The sequence below is a fragment of the Manihot esculenta genome, chromosome 2, assembly GCF_001659605.2.
Source record: "Manihot esculenta cultivar AM560-2 chromosome 2, M.esculenta_v8, whole genome shotgun sequence".
In the NCBI taxonomy this organism is placed as follows: domain Eukaryota; kingdom Viridiplantae; phylum Streptophyta; class Magnoliopsida; order Malpighiales; family Euphorbiaceae; genus Manihot; species Manihot esculenta.
Window position 1 is genome coordinate 6,995,830 of NC_035162.2, and position 20,848 is coordinate 7,016,677.

The window sequence follows — 20,848 nt, forward strand, 5'->3', positions numbered from 1 at the left end:
TCGGGAGCACACCTTTGGCACACCGGAACTTTCCTCTAACCGCATTAATAGTTGGATTCTATGACAACCACAATTGTCAAATGGAATTGAAATCTTAGAATCGATAATCCAAATGTAAGGTTTGCTAAGATTTTTAAAAAATTAATTAAAAGTAATATATTATAAAAATAAGTTAAAAAAATATCATAATGATATTTTGATAAATATAGAGTTATTATTTATAATTTAAAATATTCTTTGTAATAGAATAATATATATAAATTATATTATATAGTTTTTTTTGTTATAAATTATGAATTTAGAAATCTATACATTTTCGTTTAAATTTAATTAAATAATAAAAAAATAACATATTAAAATAAAATAAATATAAACTACTATAACTTAAGAGTTATAATTAATTAACTTGAGTGAAAAAGAAAAAAAAAAAAACAAGAAAAGAAAAGACAAAAAAAATGGTTAGTGGAAGAAAAATAATTAAGAGAAAATTTTATATACATTATTTTATAACAAAAATAATAACAAACTCTTTTAAACTATCAATTGTATAGGACAAATTTTTTTGATTCACCTTATTAATTATCAATTTTTTTGATTTAAATGTTAAATCAAATTGAAAATCTTAAAATTTGAATAAAAAATTATAAGATTAAAATATATTTAAAATTCATTGAAAAATAGATTTGAATCATAAAATTTTGACAAGAGTGAGGCACTCAGTGAGTTTGTTACAGGAAACAACCAAGAAGTTTCTTCATCTTATTGAGTAGTTGTTCACAGCCAACACCCATAAAGCTTCTTATCATCTTATTCTTTGGTATTAGTTTCGCTAATTACTGAAATAACACAGCTACATTGTTTCAATAAGGTTACAATGGTAGATGGTGTAGCAAGTTGATATTCATGCAGAAGTTGCTTCTGCAGTTCGTTTGGCTTCAAGTGTCTTCTCGTATTCCTCGATTGACTTGAACAGCTCTGAAAAGTTTCCCTTGCCAAATCCTCCGCATCCGCCCTTCTGGTATTCTTTCCCCGTCTCATCCTTGAGCATGCAGCCTACTCTTTGAATTATCTCTATAAAGATGGTTGGCCTGCCAAAATTATAGAATTAGTAAAGCCCCCATTTCATTCAACAAGAGCAACAATGCTAAATTCCCTTCACCCGCTTGCAGAAAATACAATAATTTTACAGAGTAGCTCACTCATTTGCAGAAAATAATAGTTTGATAGAGTTTATTCTTTGGCACATTTCACCCATTGAGATGTTCAATTTAGCTCATTTTAACCTTTCATCCAAATTTATAAAAAAAAATCAAATTTACCTAAAATTTAAAAAAAATAAATAAAGTGAGCTTTTGGACGGAGTATTATGAATGCATAAGCAGAAAATATAAGCATTTTCTAGGGTTAACTATTTTCAATTAAAATGACCCTAATGGGGAATTTCAATATCCAAATAGAGACACCAACCCCCCAAACATTCTCTTTTCCACTCATCCAAATATATGAAAAATCAAACTCTCATGCAGATACAATCAGATACAATTCGGATCAGAATCCAAACTCATCATATGACTCTAATTAAATGATGAACTTTTAGAAATTAATAATCCATACGTACCTATCGCCTACAGGCTTGGTGAAAATCTGGAGCAAGGTCCCCTGATCATCCCTATCCACTAAAATTCCCAGCTCCTCGCACTCCTTTATCTGCTCATCACTCAAAACATCCCCAGTCCTGTTCTTCAAATTCCGGTAATATGTTGGCGGCGGAGACGGCATAAACTCAAATCCTCCAATACTGCTCCTCCGCCGCATTTCCCGCAATGTCTTGAATATATCTTCACTCACCAACGCCAAATGTTGCAGTCCAGCTCCTTCGTTGTGCTCCAAGTAAGTTTGTATCTGACTTTTCCTCTTCGTGCCAAACACTGGCTCATTCAGTGGCAGCAACACTGTCTCTTCGTTATTCGCCAAAACCACCGAGTTCAATCCGCTCTCACTAGTCCCCACATCCTCCGCCGTGAACTCAGCGAACTCGTGAAAGCCGGTGAACCCTTTGATGTAAGAGACTGCCGGAGCTAATTCCGGTACGTTTCCAACAGCATGGTCCAATCGCCGAATCCCGTAGTCCAACGGAAACGATGACGCCGCGTCTACTGATTCAAATTTTGGCAGAAACCAACTATCGGGACTAGAATCATCACGGTTTTGGTTTGAGTTCTTGTAACTAATGTATCGCAAAACGACATCCCCGTACAAATGAACTTCTGCCACAACAGCACGATTATCTAGAGTAATTGGTCCGCCCAAGGGTATGGCGCCGTGCGCAACACTAGTATTGAACGCAATTTCTGCGTCTTCAACTTGTATGGCGACAGCTCGGACACCGAGACCGTGCTTGGCGGAGAAATTCCGGCAAGCTTCGTGATTGAAGGTGGGGATAGATGCGGTCGCAGTGTGAGAAAACCCCTCCATGGAAGCAATAGAAGGAGAGTAAGGAGCAGTGAAGAGGAAGTTCAGGTCGCCGGAGCGAAGGAGATAGGAAGCGTGGGTGACGTTGCCGGTGGAGAGATCAGATTTGGCAACGATGGGCATTCCAAGTCCCCAGGAGAAACGACGAGCCGTATTGGAAGCATCGCTGCACCAGAACTCGACGTGGTGAAAGCGCTTGACGTTGAAAAGGTCGGAGCGAGGGTTGGTTCTGACGAAGTTAGAGAATCCAACGAGCTTGAACCCTTGAGCCGATGACGGAACGCTGTCGTTTTGCTTGCCCATGGTTTTGTTGTCTCTCTGAAACTGGTTGGCAAGGGAAGGGAAGTAAAGTCAAGAGAACAGACAGTGGGTTGCTGAAATGCTGAGGTGGGAAAATATTACAAGGTTTTTTTTGACTGCACGCAAAAAATATGAAACATTTCTGGATGCGCTGCACTGGGTCGTGTGGCTGAGCTGTATATATTATCTGTTCCATCCATGTGGCTTGTAGATAACTCTCTGTAATAATTATTTTAATTAAAAAATACACGTGCCACGCACGTACTAATTTATTGGAGTGAGTAAGTTTATAAAATTTAAATTAATTTTATTAAAAATTATATTCAAATGGTATGATTTGATTCAATTTAATTTATTTAATTTTAATTTTTAATAAATTTTTTATTTTTTATATTTTATATTTAATATTTTAAAATTTAATTAAAATATTTTAATTTTAATATAATTTAATTTTTTTATATTATTAAAAATAATATATTATTATTACTGATGGATTTAATTTTATTTTTTTAATTAAAATTAAATCGATTTAAAATAATTAAAATTTTTAAAATTAAAAATTAAATCGAATCAAAATAAATAAAAAATTAAATTAAAATTTTAAATTAATTTAATTCAATAAATTAAAAATAATTTGAATCGAATAACCTTCCCTTATATTTGATAAATTGTTTAGTTGCATATCTACTCCAATTCAATCCAACACCATTATAATATATTGTTAAAAAAAATAAATTAATTTTTTTAACTAATAATATTGTGGGTTTAATAAATAATTTTTTTATTAATATATTGTAATATAATTAATTTGATATATTACTATTAGTATTACTATGATGTGGTGTTTTTTTTTATATTTATATTTTTTATTTAACATTTTAATTTTATTTTTACAATTAGGTTAATTAGATTATATTATAATACTTTCTAATTAAAAATATATAAAATTGAAATTGTTTTAATTTTAATTTATTAATTTAATACATTATTTTAGAATTAATTAATGACACTTTTTATAATCATTATTTAAATATATTTTAATCATTATTTAAATATATTTCTGATTTTTTTTAAAAAAAATCTGCTTTCATTTTTTAAATTATTGGAAATTGTTTTATATGAGATTTTTTAAAAATTATTTTTATATATGAATATAAATATTTTCAACTGTTACTGCAATACAAATTTATAATTTATAATTCTATATGGATATATTATTTTATATATTAATGACTATCAAATTTAGCAAGTATAGAAAACAATACTTTGTGATAAAAATATATTACATATCACTTTTTAATGGAATAACAAATTATACTCTTTTATAATAATTTACATGTTATTTTCCACCCACTTGCTCATCAATTAATTTTAATTTATTATTTTCCACTTTTATTTTTATTTCTCCCTATTTTCTTCTAGCTAAACAAAATAGGAGGAAATATATTTTTATTTTTTCTTCTTCTTTTATTTTCTTATCATCCAGATATGAGTTTTGTTTGATTCAGATATATATATTTTTTTAAAAGTCATTCCTCAATATCTAACTTAATTAATCAAATTGGGATAAGTATACCAATTCAACAAAAACAATTTTCACACTTTCTGTAAATGTTTTAAAAATTTTATGTTTTTTAACTGAGTTAATCCTAATCAAATAAGGCTATAGTGTAACATAGTATTTTTTTTATATAAAACAAATTAAAGAAACTATATAGAATTAAGGACTATTAAAAGGCTGAAACAGTTTTTATCTATTAGATAAAGCAGTTCAACTGGTGGTTCCTCAAAAAGATGAAACCCACTTCCTGAACCAGCAGCTAACTTAGCGGATTTATCAACACACTGATTAAATTCTCAAATATTATGAATAAATCATAAGCTATCACCAGACTCAAACAAATTTCGTATAGCATGAATAATACTGATGCAGGAGTGATTCAAAATTTGTTGGCACAAAATTGAAGAAGTTACATACACCAGCCAAATTGTACTTCCTAATCAAGTCAAATAAATATTCTTATTACCTTAAATCACCTTAAAAGAGAAAGGCAGAAAAAAAGAAAAAGTACGTCTATGAATTCGCTACATATGCATCTATTATTTACAGTCAGAAGATCTCGGATCAAGGGCTAGCTCAACCACTGTTCTTAGCTCATCCCAGTTTCCATTTGCAAGGATATCATCCACATTTGGATTGCAGAAGCTTGAGTGAGTTGCTGTGAAGGAAGCTTGATGATTTATGGAGTTAAGCTGACCCAAAAACAAGTTTGTCCTTTGATTTGTTTGAACCAGGGATAAAGAATCTCCAAAACTCACTTGCTTCTGATCACTGCTGCATGTTTTTGAATTTGAACCAGATGGGTTTGGCTTCTTCGTCGTCTGCTTCGAATCTACAGGCGTGTACCTTTTGCCTGAAGGTATTCGCTTGAAAATTCGACAGAGTGTCCAGACTTCCTGCACGCATCAACGTGAAAATTTGTTGATATTTTTGGAGATGAAATTAAAATGAGAAGAAAATTTCTGATCTTACAGCTTGTTGAGTAATAGTAGCAGCAGTTTTGGTGTTGAGAGGAAGGCGAAACTCATGCATCATCCAATCAGTTTTAGTTCCTTTTCCAGCAGTTCCACGATAGTATACAAGAGATTTCTTGAGGCCAATGCATTCTGTTGATTCTTTTATTGCTGCTGCTGATGATGATGATGAGTAAATTGGCTTGTCAATTCCAGTAGCTTTCCAGAATCCAGATCCTGTAACTCTATTTGGTCTTATGCTGTTCCTGTACTTTCTTCCTCTAATGCAGAAAAAGTACCGTTCTTTATTACTGTCTGCCACTGCACTACTAACTTCTGCATCCACCACGCAATAATATCGATCAATCAACAATACTAGCTTTTTTAGTAGCTGTTAGCTGTTCTGTTGTTAGCAGTTTGATCAAAATACTAAATATCAGATTAAAGCTGAACAGTCTATATGTTTTCTGTTAGAAAGATTCAGACAGTAATATTAAAAGACAAGAGACTGAAGGAGAAGTAAATTACTTGGAAGTTCCCAGGGATCATATTTGTAGATATCAATCTGTTTGATAAGTTGAAGAGTGATGGGTTTGTTTTCAACCTTCCGGCGAAGATAGAATCCGACAAGCTCTTCATCTGTGGGATGGAACCGGAACCCTGGAAGTGGAGCCATCTCTTCTTCCTCATCCTTATTCCTTTCAGCACAAATAGTCCCCATCTCTCTCCCTCCCTCCCTCCCTCCCAGTTTCTGGTGCATCAGAGCATGTTTTCAGAGAAGAAGCTTCTGATTATAATGGTGGTCTCAGGTCAACACACTGAAGACTTTGATTAGTATAATCCTGGAAAAATTCCCCAGCTCTTGACTTTTCTGTTTTCTGTTATTATTATTATTTGACTTGTAGTTTGTACGTTAGAGGACATGTTTTTTCTATACACTTTCTCGTATTTTTCTAAAATATATCATCATCTTTTTTAAATTAATTTCTACACCTAAATTACAATTTACAACATAATTGTTCATATTATATTAATAATTGTGTTTTTGAAGAAAATGCTAAGTATAATGACTGGTTTCAATTTTCTTTCTTCTTTTTGCTTTTTTTAAAAAATTACTAAAAAATAAAATTGTCCTTGAAAAGAAATCTCTTTCTCCAAAAAATGTGGGAAAGTAAAAGACACGTGAGATGGGAATTTTTGACAATAGGGCGTGTGGATGGCATCATAGAGCCAAACAAGTCATAGAAAGAGGGCATACGCTTTGACTAAATCTACACCAACTCAATATTTTTCCATTATTACATTTAAATCACATACATCAATGACCTCATTTTTCCATGAAAGGTGAATTGGGTTGTTGACTTTTTTTATTATTAATATTTCAATAATTAATTTTTATAAAAATGTAGCTATATGTAATATTTAAATTATAATTATATATATTAATATTCAGATTAACCCATCTCATCTCATCACATGTGCTCTTACCCCATTCACTATATTTTCTCCCACTAAAAATCTTACACTTTCTACTATTATCTATCACTGTTCATCTGCAGGACTAGTCTAGAAGGGCTTCACAATCATCCCTACCTTCTTCTTCTCTTCCCAGATATTGCCCATCCACCTACCACTCAACCAATCATCACAAAATAATAAAATTGAGAAAATTTGGATCATCTTAATTAAACAAACTCATTGATATTAATCAATCCTATATTACAAAAACAAATATCGTTCAATTATTTAAGGTTCTGTTTGATTGGATCATCTTAATTAAAAAACTTTAAATTTTTTTAAAATACAAAAAATTTTATTTATTTAATTAATTATTTCTTTGAATCTCCATTACATATCATAAGAAACACCAACCAGGCAGATTGTCCATGCCCACCCCCTCTTTATCTCTCTCTCCCTACCCCAAAACACAAAACAAATATTGAAAGAAAAGAGCAGTCTTCAACATTTATTTATCATACACATCCATCACCATACATAGACATGCAGTGTCTCAAAGTTGGAGGACCTTCTTCCAAGATGGCCTGTTGCTAATTTCATTCCACCACCTACTCACGTGCTTTCTACTGCTAATCATATGCTCCCTATTCATGGGACCCACCAAGTACTGGGTAAAAGGTAAGTGGCTAAGATCAGCCAGGCTAAAGAAATCTCCAGCTAAGTACTTGCTCTTTGAGAGCCTCTCCTCATAAACATCCAAAACCTTTGCTATCTTTTCTTCACTCTCTTTTATTATCTTCTCGTCAGCAGGAAATCCCAGAGCCGAAGCAAATAGGATGTGAATGGTCAAATCGTAAATAGGAGGGTGGTAGTTTTGGGCCTCCACCTCCAGCCATTGCTCCACTAATCCCCTCTCTTCAACGTTCTTTCCAAGCAAATCAGTTCCTTGGGATTTGTACTTTTCCGCATAATACCTCATGATTGCTCTTGATTCTATCCATCCGATCAGAACCCATTAAAATCAAATCCAATTTAAAACTTAACATTATCTTTAAATTCATGATTAATGTTAAACAAAATGTAAATATTAAGAATTATATATATAGAAAATACATATACGAAGGGAGAAGACAATTTTTTTTAAATTGCAATTGTGTACGTAAATTTTCCAAAAATAGAAAGATATATTTATAACTTTTATGATAAACTAATTTTTCACTCTAAATCTTATATATATACATATAAAATCAACCCTAATAATTAAATTTCTACATTTTAAGCTGTCAAACGGAAAGAAAATCTTTCTCCATTCAACTTTTGATTAATTATTTGAGACATAATAAAAGTATTATTGAAAAATAAATTACTTTTTTATCTGACCTTAAAATTAACGCACATATCTCTTAACTTTTAAAATTGATTCCTATATTTTAATCTTTATCTAACTATGAAAATATACAGTATTTCAATTCATATATAGAGACAATTAAATTATTAAATTTTAAAATATCAAATCTTATTTGATTCGGAGAAATTTAGGCAAGAAAGTTAAAGTTTTTTAAAAGTATCAAAAGAGACTTATTAGATTAGTATTTTTTTTGTAATTGAGAATTGAAAATTAGAAAATAGAATTTGAGATTTCTCAGATTTATTCAGATATTCTTACCACCAAACTAAATTCGTGAGTGCAGATTAATCTTTTTATTTTTGAAATTTTTAATTCTACTTTATAGTGAAAGAAGTAAATTAATTAATATCACACACTTAAGCCCTTATTTGATTTAAGGTAGTCACTTTTTAAAAAATTTACTTCTCAAAAATAACTTAATTAAATTAAGAAAAATAAACTACTTTTCATCTATAAAAAAATTTGACATTTCAAAAAATTTTAAAAAAATATCAACTAAACAGATACAATTTTAATATTTAAAATTTTTAAATTATCTATTTAAATTATCCTCAACTAAATAAGACTTAATTACAATTTCTGAATAAAAATTTCTTTTGCTTCTCACTATCGTCATGCGTTTTCTTCTTCTTCTTTTTTTTTTTCTCCACACTCATTGGTCAGTTCAATAGCTTACAAGTTTTTTTTTCCTCTTAACATCTATCACTATTAGTATTTCTTTATTATTATTTTGAATTATTAAAATTAAACTTGACTTTTTCTATTTTGCAATTTCATTTTAGTTAGATTTTTCTTTTTTTTTTTAATTTCATTTCAATTTATAAGTATTTTTAGTACATATAAAATTTTTAATTATAATAATATTTTTATCAAAATACAGCGTTAAAAAATTTATAGATTTATTATCATGTGATTTACATTATAGAATATGTTATTGAATTAATGAATTATTGCCATTAAAATAAGGAATGTCTTTTTAATTTTATTTTTATTAACAACAATTTTATTTTTTTTAAATTGAAAAATAACTTTACCGTAAATATATTTTTAAAAAAATAAACTTCTAAAAAATAAGTAATTTAAATTAAATAAGGCCTAATTTGAACTAAATGAAAACTTAAAAATATATATACATATTAAATTTTAATATAATTGATAGATTAAAAAAAAATTCTATAGTTTTTAACGATTAAACTTCTATCTTTCCGCACTCACATGATTTACGTCATAATAAATTCTAAATAAATTTTAACTAAATCTAAGAGATCTAAATTCAACACCCCAATTCTCAATTCTCATTTTAAAAAACCCTTTCCTCAATAAAATTTAATGGAGTTACAAAATTTTTTATCCTTATTTTCTTCTCAATCAAATATAAAATAAACGAAAGCAAAAACGTTTTCCTCTCCAAATTTCATTCATCCCATGGAATTCCATCAATCCAAGCACAAACAATGTGAAGTTTGCAATATGCTAATCCACAGCACAAGTTTTCTAAATTATCCCAAATAAGTTATTCTCTAATTGACAGAGGATTATCGATGATTACTTACCGTATAAGATGTAATCTCCATCTTGAATTACAGGAAGCACTCCGAAAGGCTTGAATTGTCAAGAAAAAGAAGCGAATTCAGCGCGAATCAACTCCAAAAGAATAAACACAGATATGTAAACGAAAACAAACAGAAAAAAGAATCCCAAACCTGTAACTTGAGATATTCAGGGCTTCGATGCTCCCCTTTGATGAGATCCACAGGAACAGCTTCAAATTGGATGCCCTTTTCAATAAGGCAAGCAAGAACTCGCTTTGGACAAGCATAGGCAGGACCGTACACCTTCACCACCATTTTTTCCAATGAGAGATTAGGCAACAAGGTGTGGGTCTGTGAGGAGAAGGGCTGTGTTAGTATTCTAGACGAGGGTTTTCTTGCGATTTATGAAGAAGAAAGTTGCTGGGTGCATGGGTGGGAATAATTTTGTACGGGCACGTGCATTTATCTTAGCTGGACTTGGTAGGAGATTTTTTTAAAAAAATTTAAAATAAAATATATTCTCTAATTAATCATTTTTATTGTTTTAATAGTTAATAATTATTTAGATAATTATTAATTAAATATTATAAATAAAAATAATTTTTTATAATTTATTTTCTTAATATATAAATATTAGTGTTTTATGATTATTCTCAGATAGAATTATAATATGTGTTTATTTTATTTAAATAATAAAAATAAATTTCAATAATATAAAATTATAATATATATAATATAATATCAAAAATTAATTTTTGGTCAGTCAATATGAGACAATGATTAGTGTTTGGTAATTAAGCAAAGTGTTTATACATGAGCAAAGAAAAATCAACTTTCTTTCTTCTTTTTATTTTTTTATTTTTTATTTTAAAGAAAATTACTAAAAAATGATAATTGTCCTTAAAAAGAAATATCTTCACATAAGAAAGTGACGTGAGATGACAATTTTGAAAATAGGGATTTTTTTTAAATATTTGGGATATACGTTGGTCCAATATAATTTTAATATATAATTTAAAATATTGAGAGTTTAAAATATTATATAAAATTTTTAACTTTTTATTAGTTAAATTATAAATTGAGTTGCGTATAAATGAACAACACATACCCTAATATCATAATTACCTATCAATGATTTCCAAAGCACACAAACTCATTATCATTTCATTTAAATCAAATACATCAATGGCCTCATATTTTCATAAAAGCTGAATTGGAATCTTGACTTTTTCATTATTAGTATTTAAATAATTAATTTTTATAAAAATATAATTATTAAATTATATTAATTCAATAAAAAAAGTTAAAATACTAATTGATTTTTTATACAACAAAAAGAGTCAAATGATGTGTATAGAATTTATATTTTCTTGAATTAATATCATTGCCTATTGAATTTACTTCTCCATGCGCAATTGAACTGTTAAACTAAAAGCCTCCTCTATCTTATAGACAACTTAAAGACTTTAGATTTATGTGCATGTGTTTTTTCTTTTAATTCTTTCTGCATAATCAATAAAAAAATCAGAAAAAAAAGAAATTATTATTTAAATCAGTGAAATTATTTCCCTATTCTTAAAAAAACATAAATTAATTTTTATGTTTTCAATTGGTCAATTATTAGAAAAATTAATTTTTATCTATTTAGTTTGATTTTGAAATTATAAATATTGGTACTTTCGTTTTGAAATTGCAAAAATTAATTAGGGATAAAGATATCTTAGTTTAAATGAATCCATTTGCAGTTAAAAAAAAGAATCCACTTACTTTTCATATGAAACCACCACCACAATTTAGAGTCCTTCCCATGAATTTTTTCATCTGCCCCATTTTATGGTTGCGGCCCAAATTAACTCATCTAAGGTACTTTTAGCCCTTTCGATTATATTTTCTCCCACCAAAACGCTGTTTAGCTTATGCTATGAAATGTCAGACTTATAAATTAATTTGAGTTTATATATAATTTTAAATTTTAAATTGTTACATATTTAATATAAATATTAATAAATAATAGTTACAAGTTAAGCTTATAAATAATTTTAAATTTTAAATTATTACATATTTAATATTAATAAGTGATAGTTACAAGTTAAGCTTATAAGCAATTTTATAGTTACAAGTTAAAAGTTAATGTGTTTAATTAAAAATAACTTATAAGTACATCTATGACTTAAAAAATATAAATTATTTTTTTATTAAATGATTACATACTATAATTTTAATTTTTTAATAAAAATACTATAATAATTTAATTAATCAAATTCATTTATAAACATTAAAATAAAAAAGCTGAAAATCAGCCCTTTTTTTTTTCATATACTTATAAATTTATCACATTACTACAAAGAAACAGATGATTTAAATTTTAAAAACTTTCATAAACAGATTTGAGCAACACCCTGTAAAAAGCTTAGATTTTCTACCATTATCACTGCTCATATGCAAGGACTAGAGGTGCTTCACAATCTCTTTCCAGAAATTGCCTTTAAAAATGATCCACTTACCAATCAACACAATCATGGCAAACTATAAAATCCATAAAATTTTGGATCAAACTCAATGTTCAAAAACAAATCCATTGACATTGATGAATCCTATATATATCACAAAAACAAAAAAGGCTCAATAATCCAAGTTGCATTTAAATAAAGAGGAAAAAGAAATCGGCATCACTGAGATTTAAGCTTGGAGACTTGGATAAACCACTGTTTTACTAGAAGCCATATGTAACTTGAAACTGATCTCAATATCAATAATTTTAGAATCAAAATATAAGTGCAAATATTTTATAGTATTGAAATCCAATACATATCATCATAGCAAAAGAAACACAACATGGCAAATTGGACACGGCCAGAATACAGCACACACCTTCTCCCCCTTTCTCTTCTTTATATCTCTCTCCCTCCCTCCCCCAAAGGACAAAACACGAAACATACAAAGAGCAGTCCTCAACATTTATTTATCATAGACATCCATGATCATGCATAAACATATACTGTCTTAGAGTTGGAGGACCTTCTTCCAAGATGGCCTGTTGCTAATTTCAGTCCACCACCTACTCACGTGCTTTCTACTACTAATCATATGCTCCCTATTCATGGGACCCACCAAGTACTGGGTAAAAGGTAAGTGGCTAAGATCAGCCAGGCTAAAGAAATCTCCAGCTAAGTACTTGCTCTTTGAGAGCCTCTCCTCATACACATCCAACACTTTTGCTAGCTTTTCTTCACTCTCTTTGATGATCTTCTCATCAGCAGGAAATCCCAGAGCCGAGGCAAAAAGGATGTGAAGGGTCAAGTTGTAAATATGAGGGTGGTAGTTGTGGGCCTCCACCTCCAGCCATTGCTCCACTAATCCCCTCTCTTCAATGTCCTTGCCAAGCAAATCAGTTCCTTGGGACTTGTACTTTTCCGCATAATACCTTATGATTGCTCTCGATTCTATCCACCCGATCAGGACCCATTAAAATCAAATGCAATTCAAAAGTTAACATTTATAATTTAACATTATCTTTAAATTCATTATTAAAATTTTAAAAAAGTTAAAATTAAAAATTATATATATATATATATATATATATAAATGATTGGGAGAAAACAATTAAATTGCAATTATGTACGTGAATTTGAAATATTAATTGTCCGTTCGTTTTCTTGTATTAAATAATAATATAAATTTATTAGTTAATTTTTTAATTTTATAAAAATCAATTCGTATTCGATTAAAAAGAAATCGATCAAATAGAATTAATTTAAAATTTTAATTCGATTTTTTATTTATTTTCATTTGATTCAATTTTAATTTTAAAAATATTGATTATTTTGATTCAGATAAAAAAAATTATAAAAAAATCACACTAAACCAGTTACTGATAATATTATATTATTTTTAATAATATAGAGATTAAATTATAATTAAAATTAAAATATTTTAAATAAATTTTAAAATAAAAAATAATGTAAAAAATAAAAAATTTATTAAAAATTCAAATCGATCAAACCGAACTGAATCGAACTGATTCGATCAATTTAATTTCTGATAAAAATCGATTTTATTCAATTTTAATAAATATTAAAATTTTAATTTTTAATTTATTCAATTAAAATATCCATCCTAAAAAAAATAGTTATTAATTATTCATATTAAAAATATTTTAAATTTTTTTAATATTTAATAACTTAATAGTTAAAAATTAATAATTAATTAATAAATTATAAATTTTTTTATACTATAAAAATTAAATAATAATTTTTTATTTTATTTAATTCAACGATTAAAATTAATTATTAAAATTAATATAAAAATTAATTAATAAAATTTTTAAATTTTAAAAATTTAATCGTTAAAATTAATATAAAGATTAATTAATAAAATTTTTAAATTTTAAAATTTAAAGTAATAACTGCATCTCAATAAATCTGTTAGATTTTAGATTCTACTTAACAATCCCTAATCCCTATTTTAAAAAAAAATTAATTTTAAAAATATTTTAATATATTTTTTAAAAGCTAGAGATTATTCAATAAATTTTTATATATTATAAAAATTAAATAATAATTTTTATTATAATAATATTATATATTATATAAAAATAATTTATTATATATAATCATTTATATTTCTATTTTATTATTAAATATCATATTGAAAAATATTTTTACTATTTATTTTTATACTAAAAATTTTAGAAAACGGTTTTTAAGAGGTAAAAAATAAAAAATAAAAAAAGTTGTTTATAGTTAAAAAATAAAAAAAAAAAACAAAAAAAGAGAAATCCTACGATATTATCAATCAACCTAAATCATAGGATTTTAAAGATTAAAAAGTAATTTTGTCTAATTTTTAACATTTAACACCCATCTTTCCTCAATAAAAAATAATGAAGTTAGAAATTTTTTATCCTTATTTTCTTCTCAATCAAATATAAAATAAACAAAAAATAAAAACGTTTTCCTCTCCAAATTTCATTCATCCCCATGGAATTTCAACAATCCAAGCACAAACAGTGTAAAGTTTGCAATATGCTAACCTACAGCATAATTTTTCCAAATTATCCCAAATAACTTATACTCTAATTGACAGAGGATTATGAATGATTAATTACCGTATAAGGTGTAATCTCCATCTTCAATTACAGGAAGCGCTCCGAAAGGCTTGAATTGGCAAGAAAAAGAAGCGAATTCAGCGCGAATCAACTCGAAAAAGAAAATACATATACATAAACAAAAACAAACAGGAAAAAAAAAAAAATACCGAACCTGTAATTTGAGATATTCAGGGCTTCGATGCTCCCCTTTGATGAGATCCACAGGAATCGCTTCAAATTCGATGCCCTTTTCAATAAGGCAAACGAGAACTCGCTTGGGAGAAGCATAGGCAGTACCGTATACCTTCACAACCATTTTTTTCCGATGAGAGATAAGGCAACAAGGAGTGGGTCTGTGAGGAGTAGGACTGTGTTAGTATTTGAAAGGAGGGTTTGCTTGTGATTTATGAAGAAGAAAGCTAGTGGATGGGTGGGTGGGGAATTTTGTATGGGCACGTGTATTTATCTTAGCTGGAGTTGGTAGGAGAATTTTTTTAAAAATTTTTAAATAAAATATATTCTCTAATTAATAATTTTATTTTAATTAATTAAAATTTATAGAAAATAGCTAAAACTATTTTCCATGCATCAGATGATTGGAAATTTGCTATTAAAATTAATTTTCAAAAAATTTAATTCTAACATATACAATTAATCTGAGATAATTCCATTAATAAATTCACTTTTTTTTAAAAGCAACTTATATTAAATTGGATTATAGCTGTAAGGATGGGTTATGTCATGACTTTGCTCACCTCTTGGCTGCTTTCATTTGGTCCGTTCAATAATTAATACTTTATTTAAAATTCCACCGAGTTGTTGAAATCAGGGAGAAATTTTTTATTTCTGTCCTGCTTTTTTTTTTTATAAAATAAAATTTTCTGACATCTTTTTAAACTTTCAACCATAATTATAGTGGTGATGTATGAAAGACAAAGTTAAGATGTTTTACTACATAAAAAAAAAAAAACTTTCATTTGCATTTCAATTTTCCATAAAAATTACAATAACAAAACAAATTAAAAGCCAATAATCGGATTTTAGCTAGAAAAAGAAATTAGTTCATTGTTAAGAATATGATAACAATCATTTTGACTATAACAATAATGAATGGAACTTTGAAATAACTTATAAACATCAATCCAAAAATCACCAAAGCTACCAAATTCAATTTTAAATTTTATTTCAGTTTAGAATAATATGTTAGTTAAAAGAAGACGAAAAGGAAAATGAATCTAATCAATAATACACTCAAGGTACATTAAAGGGGCAGAGGAAATGCATCTTTGAATATATAAAAGCAAAATACATTTCCTTCCATCATCTCAAACAAACAACAAAATTTTAAAATAAAAAAGTACTACATTCATAATGACTAATGGAGCCCATTCCTTTAAAACAAAAATGACAAAATCTAAATAATCTTATCATCATTTTTCTGATTTTATAAAGAAAGAAAAAAAAATCATCAATAAATATTGAGATAAATAATTTAATATTTTATTTTTTTAAATGAAATTAAATGTTCAATTTTTATAAATGGAACAACCAATCAGAATGATATCAGCATTTATATATTTTTTTTTTTTAAAAAAGAAGAAGAAATATCTGCTACGGCAACAATGGGCTTGTCCGATCAAACTAGACGGCCAGGCAAAGACATTTTGGATTCCATATACAAACATGAGCAATCCCACTCACAAGTCAATTTTTGCATCACCGATTGGAATTTACAATGCAAGCAGCTCCTAATGCTGTTGACCGTTTGACAAAGCTATAATAACAGCTGTATTTGCATAATCAGCTTCAAAGCTCGAAAAAAGCAAAAACATCATATTTGGTGCTTCAATTCAGATTTAAAAGCACAGGAGCGCATTATCGACACGTCAACTGTTAAATAAAATCACAATTCATTGGAACATCAAAATGATACCGTTGCTCATCAGAATGAAAGAACTGACATGGAATGCGTTGAAGTCTGTAACTTAGAAAGAGCAGTATCACTTTCATCGTGCTCATTAAAAACTATGGGTCTCCCATTGATATTCTTCCTGTGCATATCAGACAGACACAATTATATTTTATAAACATGGAATAGGTTTATGATCCTCAAAGAAAAACTAGTGCTTTAATTACATCTTTTTCTTAATGAGGGCAGGCAAAGAACGAAAAAACTAACAGATAATCTGATTCAGTGACTTTGATTATCATTTTATATAAAGAGCTCCTGCTGCTCCGAAAAGTGATTCCAGATTGGCACATAGTATGTTTGTTTGCAATGTCAATAAAAGTGTGCTAAAATTGTAGCCCACACTGTCCCATTGTTGGACCAGCAGAATCAGAGTTTATAACTTGCTGTTGGGCAAGAATATGTAAGTGGTTTTGGGAGGAAAGGCACTATTTGTTCCGTTTTAGAGTTACCTTACCACCACAAAAGGGGTTGAGGTTTGAGAGGAAAGGCAATTTTGCCTCCTGACTCGATGCCTCCAATTTTTCCACCCAAAGCTTAGATTAGTACTACAATGCAAGAAGAAAAGGAAGCAAGCATACTTTTGTGAGATAGAACTCTCTTCAGACAGTGCCTTCTCTAGCCTCTCCTCAAATGATGTTGCATGCCAACTCACTTTTTGATCCTGAAAACAAAGGAAGCATTCCTTAAATCCAGCTGCTGATGTTGCAAGCAAGGATAAGAGAAATTTAGCTGCAGAACATACTTCCTTGTACTTATTAGTTGAATTTGGAATTCCATTCCCATCCCATGACTTCGGGGAGATGTGAGAAGGTTCGTTCTCATTCCAATGAGCAGCAACCATCCCAATGATAGGCCTGTCCATAGGAGTTTTACCAAAACGGAAATTTTTTCTAGATGCAGTTCTATCATTTGGATCATCATTATCACAGGTGGACTGTCGCGGTTTAAACCAAGAAGACAAGCTTGCTTCCACCTTCAATTCCGGCACAGACGAAGCTTCTTTACCTCCAGCTGATTTAGGTGTTGAATTTTCCAGCTGCTCAGAAGATTCCATCAGCTGACTCGTCACTTGAAAAGAACTAGAATCATCTTCCAGGCGGACCTTCCATTGGGAGGCATTCTCAACTGGATTCCGGACTGGATACACATACTGAGACCTAATCCTAGTCTTCCCATTTGCTAGTTCTACATTTGTAGGGAAAACTGTTCCTGGTGTTTGCATCTCATCAGAAAGTTTTAATGGAGTTAGTTTTGGAGAAGGCTTTGTTACACTGAAATCGCCTTGGGATTCAAACTTGCTTAAATTTTGGCCCCCATTTTCAAATGAAGACCCTTTAGACGAGGATGTATCAAGGTTGCATTCGAAGCGAACATACTTTTTCTTGGGTAGAACATCTGTTGCTGTTCTAGGACTTCCCACTTCACCACCTTCAACGTAGCTGAAAGATATCCTTCCAGCGTTCTGTACGCTGGATATGCGGCTACATGAAATGAATGAAATTTGGCAATATCAGCATAATAACTTCTTATGGATAAAACCAAAGGGATAAAAACACACATGTTTCTAAATTCTATTGGACGAATTCCAACTGAGAAAAAACTATAAAAACCCGTTGAATGAGTCATCTCATTGAAAGAAGTAAAGTGAATAGGATTGCACAAGCTATTACCAAGCTGATTGGAGCCAACCCTTAACGTTGTAAAACCCTTTTTTTTTTCAAAAAAGAAAAAAGTCCATGTGACATTTGCTTAAGAAGAGGTTGCTTGTGTTTGTGCATCAACTGTCTGATGACAATTCATTAGGATTAGAGGTTCAACCTGACAGGTGTGTGCTCTGAAGAGCCCGAAGAGTTTCCCGACTCTTTACCAAGTTTGACGGGAGTAGAGAGCTGATCAATTTGCCTATCCAACTGAAGGTTCTTGATCGATGAGCTGGGAAGCCACGAGTGATAATCTGAAGACTCTGAATCTTTAGCAAGAGGAGCTGCAGCCTTTAACTTCTCAGACGCTTTCCGAATTTCAGAAGGCGTCTCAGGTGAAGTGCCACTGGCCTTTAGAAATTTGGTCTACAGGGAAAAGTAAACAACCAAAAACGATATAATATTAAACATCACCTGAATTCTCGTAGTCATCAAGATAATAAGAAAAAGGGTAATTATTCTGGGATTTACTGTGTTCTATCAAAAAAAATACTTATGATCTTTTTTTTAATCATTCAATTAAAATAATATATTTTTAAAATTAAATTTTAGTCATTTTTATTAATCAACTTATTTTCACCTTAAATATTTATATTATTTAATTTTTATAAATTTAACTATTTAATTTCTTTGATTAAAGTTGAAATAAATTAATTAGCATTAATTGACAGAAGAGTTAAAGATTTTAATTTTTATAAAATATAAAAATATTTTAATTGAGTTTTCACGAAATGCAGAAACCTTAACCTTATAGCAATTTACTTTTCGAAGTTCGAATAACCAACTAAACTATAAAGATTAAGGTAGAACTAAAATGTCCAGGAAGAAATTTAAGGAATGCAAATTCCATTGTAAATTAAACCTTCAGCGTACTGAAAATTAATTTATGCTAAAGAGGGCCACCCTGAATTTAGCAGATTTTTAGATTGAGAGCAACTATATAATACATTTATGGTTTCAACATTGAAAAACGTAGTATAGATCAGAATATCAATATTCCATTCCAAGCAAACCAAATAATTAATGGATACCTCATCCATCAGTTCCTTGTTGATTTGCGGAGATCCGGCAAAACGGTTTTTCCTGTCATAGTATAGAGAATCTTCTCTCTCTTTTAGATGCGAGAAAATATAGTAAAGTACAATTCAAAAGAAAAGGGGAAAACAATTATCAGTCCACTTTGAATGAAAATAATTATATAAGAAAGATAGTTGAACATTATTTACCTTCAGCCAGAAATAGAGAAGACAAACGATTTTTAGACACCACAGGCTCCTGATTGGCATTCATAAAACAGATGATAACCAGTTAGTACAATAATTGAGTAATTGCTTTTTCTGAATAATTTTCCACTCAACCAAACAGAAATTATAATTGCACATAACCAAAAATCTCCCACTAAAATTTGAAATGTTAACTAAAACCTATCATTAACTGAAATCCCTCCATTTTTATCTTCAAGTGTTAAAAAACCCTTTCAATTGCAGTTCAAACTGAGGTAAATAAAATTGCAAATAAATAAAGCATTAGAGTTCCTTTTTCCTAAAAATCTACACCAGGCAACGCTCTATTTTCAAGGAATGGGACAAAAAGGAAAACAAAATACAAGATCAAGAAGCAAAGTACATTTAGCTTAGGTCGAGATGAATGGGAGACGAGGTGAGGTCCCCGGCGATCATCTCTGGCACGAAAACAACCAAATAAAAAGCCCATGGCTCTCGACACCGATCTGTCAATAAATCTCAACACCGACTTGAGAATCAGTCCAATTTCTCGCTTCAACAATGCGCATACCATATCAGTCCGCCTTCTATTTTGTTCTTTTCTATTTTATCAGTGGGATTAATCAGGGAGGGAGAGAGTTGTTGGGTCGTTTTTGAAATTTGAACCAACTAAACGAGGGAAAGATCTTCTTTAAGCCTTACGGAGGGTACGAACTTACATATAAATTATTTTATTAATTAAATTAAATATTTATTCATGAATTTATTAGCTATATTAAAATTTTTAATAAAAATATTTAATTTAATGATAATTAAATTTATTGTTATAATGCAAGCAGTGTGATCGAGACACGTGTCGGGCTTCCACAAGTTTTGGATGATGAAGAAAGGTTGATATTTTCCATAATAAAATCAATGGTCTTTTATGTTTTTATCGAAAAGCTAAAATTCTCAGCTTTATATGTTACGGCATAGCTTTCGAGAAAGCCAACCAAGAGCTAAATTTGTTCTGACGTTTTATCCTAATCCAAAAAGGTTTGATTAATCTTTTTGAGACGGAAAAAGAAAAAATTGGTCAAAAACCGTTTACTTTCCAAAAAATTATTATGCATACAAAACACTCTCTAATTAATTTATTTTTAATAATTTCATTATAATTTTAATAAGATTTGTGAATAAA

At 29.3% G+C, this 20,848-nt stretch overlaps 5 protein-coding genes across 8 annotated transcripts; all 5 read right to left on the bottom strand.

The window, feature by feature from the left end:
* Positions 1–670: 670 nt before the first annotated feature.
* LOC110609376 (4-hydroxyphenylpyruvate dioxygenase) lies at positions 671–2,924 on the bottom strand. Its single transcript, XM_021748916.1, has 2 exons — positions 1,619–2,924; positions 671–1,088 (listed from the first exon to the last, which is right to left on the bottom strand). The coding sequence occupies exons 1-2, from the start codon at positions 2,773–2,775 to the stop codon at positions 902–904; spliced, it is 1,344 nt and encodes a 447-aa protein (XP_021604608.1). The 5' UTR covers positions 2,776–2,924; the 3' UTR covers positions 671–901.
* A 1,568-nt stretch (positions 2,925–4,492) lies between these two features.
* Positions 4,493–6,032, bottom strand: LOC110608002 (transcription factor JUNGBRUNNEN 1). Of its 2 annotated transcripts, none has more exons than XM_021747208.2 (3): positions 5,815–6,032; positions 5,306–5,619; positions 4,493–5,229 (listed from the first exon to the last, which is right to left on the bottom strand). In XM_021747208.2, exons 1-3 carry the CDS (start codon positions 6,005–6,007, stop codon positions 4,873–4,875), a joined length of 864 nt encoding a protein of 287 aa, XP_021602900.1. In that variant the 5' UTR covers positions 6,008–6,032; the 3' UTR covers positions 4,493–4,872. The 2 variants fall into 2 exon arrangements, with proteins under 2 accessions (XP_021602900.1, XP_021602893.1); XM_021747201.2 differs by having other exon boundaries at positions 4,503–5,229; positions 5,306–5,622.
* Positions 6,033–7,135: 1,103 nt separating this feature from the next.
* Positions 7,136–10,069, bottom strand: LOC110608015 (glutathione S-transferase F9). Its single transcript, XM_021747220.2, has 3 exons — positions 9,856–10,069; positions 9,706–9,754; positions 7,136–7,737 (listed from the first exon to the last, which is right to left on the bottom strand). The coding sequence occupies exons 1-3, from the start codon at positions 9,997–9,999 to the stop codon at positions 7,298–7,300; spliced, it is 633 nt and encodes a 210-aa protein (XP_021602912.1). The 5' UTR covers positions 10,000–10,069; the 3' UTR covers positions 7,136–7,297.
* A 2,371-nt stretch (positions 10,070–12,440) lies between these two features.
* On the bottom strand, positions 12,441–15,219 carry LOC110609934 (glutathione S-transferase F9). The gene is made up of 3 exons (XM_021749777.2): positions 14,946–15,219; positions 14,792–14,840; positions 12,441–13,127 (listed from the first exon to the last, which is right to left on the bottom strand). The coding sequence occupies exons 1-3, from the start codon at positions 15,087–15,089 to the stop codon at positions 12,688–12,690; spliced, it is 633 nt and encodes a 210-aa protein (XP_021605469.1). The 5' UTR covers positions 15,090–15,219; the 3' UTR covers positions 12,441–12,687.
* Positions 15,220–16,030: 811 nt separating this feature from the next.
* On the bottom strand, positions 16,031–20,347 carry LOC110608528 (protein JASON). Of its 3 annotated transcripts, XM_021747774.2 has the most exons (7): positions 20,072–20,347; positions 19,672–19,720; positions 19,477–19,556; positions 18,564–18,811; positions 17,488–18,226; positions 17,324–17,406; positions 16,031–16,824 (listed from the first exon to the last, which is right to left on the bottom strand). In XM_021747774.2, the coding sequence occupies exons 1-7, from the start codon at positions 20,240–20,242 to the stop codon at positions 16,716–16,718; spliced, it is 1,479 nt and encodes a 492-aa protein (XP_021603466.1). In that variant the 5' UTR covers positions 20,243–20,347; the 3' UTR covers positions 16,031–16,715. The 3 variants fall into 3 exon arrangements, with proteins under 3 accessions (XP_021603466.1, XP_021603465.1, XP_043809198.1); XM_021747773.2 differs by lacking the exon at positions 16,031–16,824 and having other exon boundaries at positions 16,837–17,406; XM_043953263.1 differs by lacking the exon at positions 16,031–16,824 and having other exon boundaries at positions 16,837–17,406; positions 19,477–19,528; positions 20,072–20,134.
* Between the last annotated feature and the right edge of the window lie 501 nt (positions 20,348–20,848).